Genomic DNA, 12,500 nt, shown 5'->3' with positions numbered 1-12,500 from the left:
GGAGCCCGTCAAGACGATCCTCCCACGCCACAATGTGGTTAGACCCACTTGGCTTGAAGACGCAACTCTGGCCGGCGAATGCCCCTGGAGACTGGTGAGGAGGCAGTTGCCGGCAGGAATGATTCCTCCCTCCGTCCTGGAGGTGGAGTGCCTGTGTAAGGGCCAGCGGTGCTTCCACGGGGGAGATTTCCGCTGCACGCCTGTCGTCCGCGAAGTGACTATCTGGATGGACGACGCCTTCAACCAGGGAGTAGCCAGCGTGGACCGCATGCGACTTACAGTGGGCTGCGTGTGTGCTCAGCGTCGCGGCGGGCGAGCAGGCCAAGTTGAACATGCGATCCTGACGTAGGGCTTTCACCTGCTGCTCCGATCTCCTAACTGGCCTGGCCACCTCATAAAGTTATGGATACAACGAGAATTCCCATTTAGCTCATGTTTGTAAATTGTATACTCTGCTTCCAAAATGTTCTTAAATTATATTATTGTTCTCCATGGTCTTAAGCTTGTTAAGTTTGACTCTGATAATCTGGGCCTTCGTCAGAATCAACCTTATCAACCAGACGTCCCTCCAGTGTTAACCACCTTTAAGTTCAGGGTTACGGAACGCAGCTCGCACAACCATACTACAAAATAAATGACAACAAATATGATTATACTCAGATAGATATGTTTATTTGTGCAGCACTGACTAAGGGTAAGATCATACCACAAAACAATTGTATAATAATCGTGTCAAGGGAGCGGTGTGGGTAAGCGCTTTGCTACATCCCCCCCCCCCCAAAAAAAAAAAAAAAAAAAAAAAAACAGTCCTCATTCCATGACAACTAAACGAAATTAGGATCGTGCAAAATTATATGGGTGCTGTTGCGTTCTAAGACAGGTTGCTGACCTAGTTTTACATTTTCCTACTTAGCTTTACTATTTTCGACATCACTTTACTGATCATGAACATATTATATAATGTTGGAACACATGCTTCGCAGCCAAAATAAAAACGAGATAAAAAAATGTCCAATAAAGGCTTTGCAACTTGCACTACAGTTTATTAATGCCCTATTCAACAAAAATACAGTGGCAATAATGCAAATTATTTGTATTATTTGAACGTGATTACATTTACATAATTTCGTCATTGCATTATTCAAAGAGCAATCACACACACACATACACACACACACACACACACACACACACACACACACACACACACACACACACACACACACACACAAACACATACGCATACACATACACATACACACACACACACACACACACACACACACACACACACACACACACACACACACACACACACAAACCGAACTATGTTTATTGCAATGGAAACATACCTAATTTCTTCAACCTTCCTTTTGAATCCAAATTTTAATGTAGAAAAGGCATGAATGAGAATGAACATCTTCACAATACAAGAGATGTCCAATGAGAAGATCCTCAGAACAGTCAGACAGAGACGCTTCTAGAATTGGTCTGAGTGCGACGATTCAGATTCCTCGGACATGCAATCCGGGAAAGCACATTAGAAAACCTTATCCTGAGCGGTAAAATTGAAGGTAAACAGGCTCGAGCTAGACTGAGAAAAACATTCCTTGACAATTACAGTATACAAACACTTCGATGACCCTGGGACAAAGCTCGACAAAGTGAAACATGGCGCCAAGTACTTAGTCATACACTGCATCGGTGATGGAACAGAAAATATATAACTATATATATGTGTGTGTCTGTGCTATATATATATATATATATATATATATATATATATATATATATATACATATTTGGATATATACATGTATATATATATGTATATATATATATATATATATATATATATATATATATATATATATATATATATATCATCATCATGATCAGCCTGAATCAATCCACTGCAGGACGTTGGCCTCTCCCAATCTTTTCCAACTTTGTCTGTCTTGCGTTTTTTGTTTCCAGTTTGGGCCTCCAAATTTCTCTATTTCGTCACGCTATCTTGTCATTGGTCTGGCCCTTGGCCTCTTTATGTTAATCTCTTTGTCCATCTGTTGTCCTGTCTCCGACGTATATGACCTGCCCATTGATATTTTTTTTCTTTTTGATGCTTCCAAGTATATCTTCCACTTTTGTCTGTTCCCTGATCCACGTCGCCCTCACCCAATCTCTTAGGCTAATTCCCAGCATCAGCCTCTCCATCCCTCTCTGAGCACTTATTAGTTTCCTCTCTAGTAATTTGGTCGAAGTCCATGTTTCTGATCCATAGGTCATAACTGGATGGACGCATTGGTTAAAGAATTTTATTTTTAAACATAATGGCAAGGATGTTTGTTTAGGTATTTGTCTCCTATTTGGACGCCCTTTCCGTTCCATTCTAGCTTCTTGAATATTTCCTCAAGACAAGCTGTAAACAGTTTTGGTGAGATGGTATCGCTCTGTCTTACACATTTTTAAATTGGTGTTTTATCGGTTTCCGTGTGGAGCTTGATGGCTCTGTTCCATCTTCGTATATATCTTCCGATATTTTACAATATACCTCCTCTACTCCCTGTCTTGGAATAGCTTCTAGTACTGCTGATATTTGTACACAGTCAAATGCCTTTTCATAATCGGTGGATGCCATACACAAGGGTTTCCTATATTCGTTTATTGTTTCTCATATTTACCCAAATATGAGAAACAATAAACGAATATAGCGTGTGGATGTGGTGTGTGTGTGTGTGTGTATGTGTAGACACACACACACACACACACACACACACAGACACACACACACAGACACACACACATACACACACACACACACACACATACACACACACACACACAAACACACACACACACACAACCCCTCCCCAACACGCACTAAAACCGGGCACTTATGAGCTATCAGTCAAGTGGTCTATAACATGAAATCAATTGTGGTTTTATTGAGTGAGGGAGATTACAAGACAGGCTTTTAAGCAAACAGTCAAGTGAGTTATCATCATCTTCCTCGTCTTTATCATTATCATCATTAGCAGCATCTTCACCATCATCATCATGCTTTAGACCGATTTCAAAAACACAGATATGGGTGTTATGCTAATGCTGGTAAATATAATGAAAGTGATGAAAGAAGTATGAATAGGATAAATAACATCACAGCGATAGTTATTCATTCTCACGGTGAACTTTGAAGATAGTGATAAAAATGGAGAAGGTGAGAATGGTGATTATGATAGTGATGGCTCATAAAGGTAATGATGGTGAAGTTGCAATTAATTATAATGAAGAAAATGATAATGATAACAGTAATAATACCATAAAAGAGGCTCAAAACAATAATAATGGTAAATAAAATAATATTAAGAGCATAAAACTACCACTAATGATAACGATAATCATAAAAACTAAAAACTAACAGCAACAGTAGTTATAATCATAATAATACCCCCCCCCCCCCCAAGAGAGAGGAAGAAAGAGAAGAGAGAGAGAGGAAGAAAGAGAAGAGAAAGAGAGGAAGAGAGAGAGAGAGAGAGAGAGAGAGAGAGAGAGAGAGAGAGAGAGAGAGAGAGAGAGAGAGAGAGAGAGAGAGAGAGAGAGAGAGAGAAAGAGAAAGAGAAAGAGAGAGAGAGAGAGAGAGAGAGAGAGAGAGAGAGAGAGAGAGAGAGAGAGAGAGAGAGAGAGAGAGAGAGAGCGAGAGAGAGAAAGAGAGAGAGAGAGAGAGAGAGTAATAAGCAGCAGCCACCTGGACCCCTTCTTCAGAACTCATCCGGCTCATCAGTGTAGAGAGCACACTCGAGCTATCACACAGAGTCAACACGAGGACCCGGGCGTGTTATAAGTCCTATCGTCATTATACATGCTCTGTGTTGACTCCCGCCCCTGTTCCTTTCCCCGGACGTAGCAGGGCTTGTTTTGTTTTGTTTAGCTTCGTTTTGTTTTTGGTCTGTGGACGTTTTAGTACGGAGTCTGCCTGTATGTCTATCTGTTTGACTGTTCTTCTGTCTCTCTGTCTCTGTCTCTGTCTCTCTCTCTCGTTCGCTCCCTCTCTTTTTCTCTTTCTCTCCATCTTGCTCTCGATCTCCCTCTCCCTCTCTCTCTCCTTCTCCATCTCCCTCATTCTGTTTAACCAGTGGTTGTATTTCTTTGCCCTTCAGTAAAAAAAAAACAGCCAAAACGCAAAAGAAATCACAAACGATCTCCTCTACAGATATCACAAATTAATCAGAAGTTACTTACTGGCTGGTATGACAATAGTGAACGACCTAAAGGAAAAGCACCATAACAAGAGCAAAAGGAACAAATACACTCTACCCCGCTCTGTCCTCTCCATGAGCCCGCATGAGCGCCGCGCATCCACAGGTGGTACTGAGGGGGCCGAGCGGGGGGGCTTGAGGGAGGCAGGTGAGTTAGACGAGTCTAGCACTCCCTTCCTTCAGGTACGGGGCGGCAGTTGCGTAGAGGCTCTCCCGTGCTTGAGAGTCGTTCTGTTTGGCCGTTCGTATATCCGGGTGTTTTCAAGGAATGGCTTACATACGTCGTGCTTTTTTTACGACGCGGGTGAAGTGAAGCGACGCGATGTCGCGGTGTCCCGCGCTGATTCTTGCATATTGTTAGTTACTGGAAGCAGGAGGGAAATCTGTCGAGTATGGTCACCGCATGGCACCCAGATGGCCATGAAGTAGGCCACGTGGCCTCTCTTGTGGCCATGTCCCTCCTTACCGCCCTCTCGCTGCTGGCCAACCTGCTGGTGACGGCGGCGGTGCTAGGAAGCCCGCAGCTCAGGACAACGTGGAACAACTGCTTTGTCTTGAATCTGTGTCTGACGGAGGCGGCGGCTGCGGTGGTGGTGCTGCCGCTCTCCGTCACCGCCTTCGTCAGCGAGCCCGAGGAGCTGGACCCGGGACTCTGCGTCTTTGCGCACTTTTTCCACTCCTGTCTGGTCAACGTGATTACATGGACGCTCTGCCTCATTAGCGTGGACAGGTGAGCAAGGGACTCTTCCTTGCAGAAGACTGCGATTATCTAAAACTTATTTATATATTTCCTTATTCATTTATTTAATGATAATGATAAAAGAATGATAATAATAATAACAATACTAGTAAAAAAAATAATACAAATAATAACAATAATAACAACATTGATAATGATAATAATAATCATAGCAATAAAAACAACAACAATAATAATAATAATGATGATAATGATAATAATAATAATAATAATAATAATTATTATTATTATCATTATCACTGTTATTATCATTATGACTCTTATTATTGTTATTATCATTGTTATTATTACCATTATTATTATCGTTATCATTATTATCATTATTCTTATCATCATTAATATTAATATCATTATCATTACTATTATCACTATTATTATCATAATAATGATAATAATAATAATATTTTTACAGTAATGTTACCTCGTATTCATTTCCTTATCAGCTCATGCATTTTCTTTTTGACCGGATTAAGTGTGTCAGGCCCTTTTGTCTGGTCATTGTTTCCATACATGCAAATGGTGTGAATTTACACACTCTAAAGATGTAATACAACACATTGGCAAAAATAATGAGTTTGCTTCTTCACTGCTAAGCGTTGTCACTGTTGGTAGACGATGAATTGTGCGTTGTCAGCGTGAATAATTGTCTGTAGTTGACCTAATTTCTCCCTAATAAATCAAGGTGAGTGCGAGATTTTCCCTGTAAGCGCACTGTTTACTTCGGTGCATTTTTTTATATCACTTATTCATAAGCCTAGCAAATAAACTTATTTATTAATAAGAATCTAACAATGTTTTGTTTTATTTGATGTTTTACATACTATTCGAATGAATAAACTCGCAAAGCATAAATATCTCCCATTTGTTTCTAAGCTGCCGTAATTGCCGTAACGATATACAGTGAAGAAACTGCGTAGTGAAAGTAAGAACTTTTATTATTATTATTATCTTTTTTTTTTTTTTTTTTTTTTCTTAACAAATGCCTTCCATGTTCGAAAGTCGTCGAGTAGAAAATATATTCTTGCCACTGCACTGCATCCAGCTCCGCAAGGCACAACATAAGGCATCCCACTCTCTGGCAGGCACTACTTGATCTTGATGCCCATGACGCACGCCGCGGAGGTGACGCTGTTCCGGACGCTGGTGGCGATCCTGGTGGTGTGGGCCGTCAGCGTTCTGCCTGCGGGTTACCTGATCGTGACTGCAGGTCGGCCATTACGTTCACATTTTACGACTTTGGATCCACTGTTCTTAGTTTTTATTTTCCTTACTTTTTATCGTGGTCTGCGTTTCTTTTTGTTTTGGATATAACTACTTCTCGTACGATATTAAAACATAATGATAAAGAAATTGTAATGATGCATGATTATGTGGCGAGACAAGTGCATATTACACAGCACTTTCGCTTCTTTTCCTCCTTAAAAGAGCCCTGGCGTGGAGGCACCGTGTGCTGCGCGTGGGGCCTCGGGGTGTCCTCGTCCAACACAGGCTACGTCCTAACTGTGGCACTCTTGGAGTTCCTAATACCTGCCCTCACTATGCTCTCCATGTACGCGTCTATTTTCAGGTACTAATGCTTTTCCGATGTTTTATTTGGTTATCTTAAATATATCGTTTCAAGCCTGCGATTTTTAATTGTGGCTTCGGTGTAACAGACCGCTACACCGTTATTAGATTTACTCTTTTAGAAAAATTGTTTCAACTTCAAGATTCACTCTCTTTGGGCGACGCCACTTACGTGACTTTGCAGGGTCGCCCGGCGTGCGGTGCGGCGCGTGGTTCCCGTGACAACTCAAGTACGAACCATCAGCGAGAGAGTGACGAGCAAGGAGGAGCCGCTCGTCGCCAGGAGCATCTTCTCTCTCCTCCCGGCAGTCCAGGGAAGGGCTTTTCCCTTGGGCAAGGACGTCGTGGGCAAAACGACCGCAAACGACCGCGCAGCAGAGCAGAGCAGGGGAGGCGTCTTTGGGCTGGTGTCACCGTTTCTGGGCCACGAGGCTGAGGAAGCGGCGTCCGTTTTAACGCCGATAGACGGGTTCTTGGACAGCGTGACGTGGGTGGCCGGCACGCCCACGCCAACCTCGCCCTCCACCTCCGCCACGCTCATGCTCACCGCCTCAGCCTCCTTCGGGAAATCCTATCCCAAGGCGAAGCTCGGGAAAATGGTTAGTGTTGGGATGTGTTTTAACTCGGCTCTTGTATTCTGCATAAACGGCTGTTAGATACTGATCTGATCTGTTTTATAGAGAACACTTCGGGATTGATCGAATCCAGCTAAAACACACTCACTCGAAGGAAAAAAAGACTCATAAACCCCTCCCTCCTTTCTCGAAATAAACGCACAACAGTCTCCCTTTAAGTCAAATATAAGTTTTAAGTATACTCTCTGACAAATCCTTCCTCTCCTCTCCAGGCGAGTAACTCCGGACCGCGCGGAGCCTCTGGCCAAGGCAAGGCCAAGAAAGCTGCCAGGACCCTACTGTTGGTGGTGGGGACCTTCTGGATCCTCTGCGGCCCTTACTACGTCTTCAACACGTACGTGGCTCTAGCGCACCTGGCTCCCGACGCGTATAGGTGAGAAACCACTTTTAAGTCGTGTATACTGTATCCGTACTACTGGAAATGCAATAACTTCCTAAATATATAATATGTAAATACACCGACTATGGATAATTCGTAGCTGCCCATGAAAACAAAGTTGTCCGAAACAAAAAGAAGAAAGAAGGGTGTGAATCATAGTAAAATATAGTTTTTAGACACTTTCTCATCACATGAGTAGGATGTCGGTGTCTGTTCGAAATATCAGCGCAAAGCAAAGATACCGTGAAGACCTTGCATGTGTGTTTTAGGAGGTGTATTTTTGAATGTGTAAGCAGTTGTGTTGGGAAATGCACTCATGTTTCGAACGTGTTTGTCTCCTCACATTCTTGATCTACTCACACTCTCACTTCCCTTAACATCACCTATCATTCACGCAAAAGTTCTGTGCAAAGAGGGGTGCAAGTGGAAAATAAAGGGTAGGGAATGTGTGAGTCGGATAATGTGTCAAACATGTTACATTTACAAAATGTATTTTAACGATTTATACTTATCGAAGTTCGACTTTACTATACAAAGTGTCGGCCGCATGCTGCATGAGGTTGATTATTTATTGATGTCAAATACAGTGAATGTTGAACATACAGTAGAGGTAGTGGTAAAGCGCTGGATTTACAAACGCAAGTCCCTCTCAGTCGACTCAGCTGTGAGTGAGTACTTTTATACTGACATCGGCATGCTGGGATCGAAGTCGGGATGGAAAGGAACTGGCTACTCTACCGCGTCCTCCTGCGGCTTATGTCCCCATGTCCACTTGGAAATAGGACTAACTTCAGCACAATAATAAAACGATATGAAACGATAATGTTAATTACGTCTCCACCTGATCACAGCGAAGCCATGGAGGAAGGTTTGAAGTTGCTGAAGGTGGCCCTCGAAGAGCGGAGGAGCGTCGAGGTGACACTCAAGCAGCTGGAACAAACACTGAACTACACCCTTCATAACGCTAGTCTGCCTTGTAGGATTAGCTCTCAGGTGCGTGGTTTGTGTTGGCATTCAGCGGTTGATACTATTCGTCTGGTAATTGTTTCATGATGTCTGTTCGTGCTGTGTGAGTGTATGTGTGTAAGTTCAAGTATTCATTTATATCAGTCTGCTTACGCCTGTCTCTTACTCATTGCTTTGTATGTAGCATTTTGCTTTACACCCCCCACGCGTGCTCCTAAGGCCTGATTTTTTCAAACACTATTTATCCCTCTCATTAACATTCTCCACAAAATTCATATCTGTCTCCTTATTCCAAATCTCCCATTTACCTTAGTTTTCCTGCTCCCCAGTTCATTATTTTTTCTTTTTCTTCTGTGATTCTTCTTTTCTGATACACTTAATATTTATTTTACTTCACTTTTCTTCTCATCTAAATTTCTCATCGTTTTGTCATTACTTATCAGATTTTCTTCCATTCCCTTCTTCCATTTTCTTCACCGTTCCCTCCTCTAACTCTTTCCAGGTGGGCGGGGAAAAGGCGCAGGTACTGGAGACTTTGGCTCATCTCACAGAATGGCTCCTCTATGGCTCCCTCCTCGTCAACCCTTTTCTATACGGACTCCTCAATCGAGCCATTCGGACGCAGCTCTTTCGGTGAGATTCGCGTGACTCGACGATAGCAATTCGTTCGAGTTCTTTGAAAATTGACTTTGGTTGTAATTACCTGTGGTACTAATGCCGTATTTTTAAAAAATATTATTCTTGGATGAGTGTTGTGTCTAGATAAATGTTTAGGAGTGTTCTTGCGCTGAGCTTAACCTATTATCCTCGAATGGGAAAAAAAATCAGAATGAAGTAGATGTTTGCGTGTTACGAAATATATTTTTCTGTGTTGCAATAAAGTCTGATGGATGGCGCTTGGAATGCCTGTTGGGGGTGCGGCCGCGACAACAAGATCGCGCCTTCGGATGCCTTTGTGTCGGAGGACGCGAGTGAGGCCGAAGGTGTGGAGGATGACCTGCCCGGCCACGACCAAGAGAGCCTCGAGGATATCCTAGAGTTCCTTCAGAGGACTGCAGACAAAGGTCAAATTGCCAAGGACAAGGTGAGGATGCTCCTTAATCTGTCGACTAATCTGAAGTATTCTTTAATATGATTCGAGCTTAAGAGAAACACTATTATGACAAGAAGACTGAAATGGTAAGGCACCAAGGAATTGATTTAAGCTTTGGATGTTTCAGATCATTAAAACGTATCCTAAGTTAAGAGTAAAAGTTTTGAAGATGGTAAATAATTTGGTTAATAATACCATTAAGTAAGGGAATACACCTTTATTCTATATAACTTTAGTTGCATGGTGGAAATTATTCATTAAACACCTGTATATGCTTCAACGATAAGCGATCGCGACATGATATATTTGAGTTTAAAATTATGAAACAAATTTTAAGGTTTGGCATCAGAACACTAAAATCAATGCTAATTAGATATAATCTAATTTGATATATTTGAAGTGATAATCTGATGATTAATTTTAATTATATTTTATCGTACCGCTTTTATTAGGCATGGATAATTATGAACACACATGTGAAACTAATAATTAAGACATACCATTTTTCGCCAAAATTTCAGGAGCAGTCAAGAAATATACTAGATGTTTCCAGCAACTGTCCCTCAGTATTGTGAAGGAACAAAACGCTTATTCATCTGGCAACCCGGTTTTGGCTGCATGTGTGTGATAATTTGTGTGGTGGGATGTTTAAATATATTTATTCACTGATGAGTAAATGTAATGCAATCAAAAGCTAATAATTTGAATAGTGTTTAATACCTTCGTTTCTTTCTATAATACGGTATGCGACACATATGAACTGATATATACATGTATGTATAAGTTTGTGACTGCATGTGTGTGCGTACTTTAGCGTGTGTTTCAGATAATGTGTATGTTCTTGTGTGTCCATTATTTTCTGCATCTGTATGTATCCACATATGTATAGACAGACCAATGGTTCCCCTTTTTCAGTGAAAATCCCTTCTGTGACACTCTTTTCTTGAACCAAGTCCACAGTGTACCCTTATCTTTACCACGAAGCGCTGCATCTCAAAACAAAATAAACATAGATTATAAGCACAAAGGGAAAATATGAAGTTCACCTAAACAGTCATAGTAATTTGGAATTCAAATGCCAACCCCTATGCCTTGCAGTCCACCGCGACACCCAGTTTGGTAACCACTGAGACAGTTTACCATTATATAATGTTATGACCATACTTCAAATGTACCACACAAACACACACACATTTGCACACCGGTACAGTTAGCCAGGGTGGTAAATAAAGGACTAAACTAAAATAAGATAGATGTGTAGGCCTAAACACAACTTCAATGAGAGAACGTACTGTTATGTATGTGAAATTAAGATCATCAAAAGCCCATCCTAGTAAGTGAGTCTCTGTCGCGGTCACAGCTCTTAGCCATGGGGCGCGGATCTCGCTGTGGTGTAACCGACCACAACATCGGTGTTGACGCAGTTGGTGACTCTCAGTTCTTGCTGGATATCGAGGATGACCTGGCAGGCCGAGGCCGTCGGGCACGGCTTCTGCAGGAAGAATAAGTACACCTCATCGGGACACGTCGCCACATCTCTGCTCTTTGGCGCTCGAGTCTTCTGCCTCTTCATGAAAGACTCCAACATGGGGCGCAGACTTTGCTTTATGAGCGGTTGGATCCACCGTTCGGTCTCGCCGAAGGTCTGACCGATATCTGAACGCATGTAACCGAATTGGTCTTGAAAATGGTCTTTGATGAAATCCAGAACGGTAGACTGGAATTTGTTGCTGTTGGCGAAGGTGTTCTGGCTAGCGCTCTGTTGCTCGGGCCTTGCAGTGTCCCCAGCGAAGAGCTTCCTGACGGAGATGGCAAGATCACGGCTGTTGGAGGCTTCCAGGGGCGCGACGTACAGTGGCGTCGCGATTGCATAATTGGGCCAGTTGAGTTTCTTCTTCTTGCCCAGGATGGTCTCCTTCTGTGTAAGTGTTTGGTCCAGCAGCGGCCACAAGGGCAGGCCATGTTGGTACCAAGTGTAACCATTGCTCAGCGGCACCTCCGCGTCCACATACCAGTTTGCCGTGTTGATGACGTCACTCGCCTCTCCCGCTTCCCACCTGACCTGATCACTGAAGCTGTCGCGGTGGAGGTTCAGCGCCGCCGCCTGCTCCGTGCGCTGCGAGGGAAGGCGATGCACAAAATGTCACTTCTATGAAAATATTGACCTCAGAAGTAAATTGCATTAGAAGATGAAGAAATAAATGAAAGATGAATGAAAAATATTGGAAATGAAATAACTGCAGTCAACATACAAATGTTGTCTATTCCTGAAACTTTACTTATTCTGAATTGTAGTAGATATTCTTTGAATGTATATTATTTACACCATCATTTAGAATATGTTCAGTACATTATGTCAACATACACTATGGAACCTCACAGATGAAAACACCAATAAAGTATCTAACACATCGTAAAACATGAACCAATTAATGATGCAAAATGAGTAGCTATTCGGCCAAACAGACTACTAACAAATACTTTCAAACAACACATATACGATAAGCCAAATAATTGAAATCCAGATTTAAACTGAGAGTAGGAATCAGAAATACCAAGCATGATTAGGAACCCGGGTATAAACCATAAACATACCGAACACATCTCCCGAGTCAACAGTAGCAACATCTTATAGTACACATACAACACACAAACAAGACTTCACGTAATACATCGTTACACGGACATGAGAAGACCGTAAGACATCGTGATATAAAATACCTCGCCAAAAAACGTGAAGCGTGACGTAATCTTCACATATAACATAATCCTTCACACAAAAGGCATCAGGAATATGTAGTGCAAAGTTTCAGACACTCGACGTCATAACAACCGTTAAAGATCC

General features: G+C 42.1%; 2 protein-coding genes across 4 annotated transcripts in view; one reads left to right on the top strand and one right to left on the bottom strand.

The window, feature by feature from the left end:
- Nucleotides 1-3,745: 3,745 nt before the first annotated feature.
- On the top strand, nucleotides 3,746-10,362 carry LOC125043729 (5-hydroxytryptamine receptor 6-like). Its single transcript, XM_047639970.1, has 8 exons — nucleotides 3,746-4,986; nucleotides 6,099-6,223; nucleotides 6,442-6,583; nucleotides 6,767-7,181; nucleotides 7,430-7,590; nucleotides 8,448-8,589; nucleotides 9,065-9,195; nucleotides 9,445-10,362. Exons 1-8 carry the CDS (start codon nucleotides 4,649-4,651, stop codon nucleotides 9,695-9,697), a joined length of 1,707 nt encoding a protein of 568 aa, XP_047495926.1. The 5' UTR covers nucleotides 3,746-4,648; the 3' UTR covers nucleotides 9,698-10,362.
- Nucleotides 9,858-12,500, bottom strand: part of LOC125043730 — a 6,284-nt gene continuing 3,641 nt past the window's right edge. For all 3 annotated transcript variants that reach the window (XM_047639973.1, XM_047639972.1, XM_047639971.1), the window contains exon 4: nucleotides 9,858-11,771. In XM_047639973.1, coding sequence (XP_047495929.1) covers nucleotides 11,019-11,771 — 753 coding nt within the window. In that variant the 3' untranslated portion in view covers nucleotides 9,858-11,018. The remainder of the gene's footprint in view (nucleotides 11,772-12,500) is intronic.

The sequence above is a fragment of the Penaeus chinensis genome, chromosome 34 (genome assembly GCF_019202785.1).
Source record: "Penaeus chinensis breed Huanghai No. 1 chromosome 34, ASM1920278v2, whole genome shotgun sequence".
NCBI classification, from domain to species: Eukaryota; Metazoa; Arthropoda; class Malacostraca; order Decapoda; family Penaeidae; genus Penaeus; species Penaeus chinensis.
The sequence above is the reverse complement of the archived record's forward strand: the minus strand, read 5'-3'. Positions and strand labels throughout refer to the sequence as shown.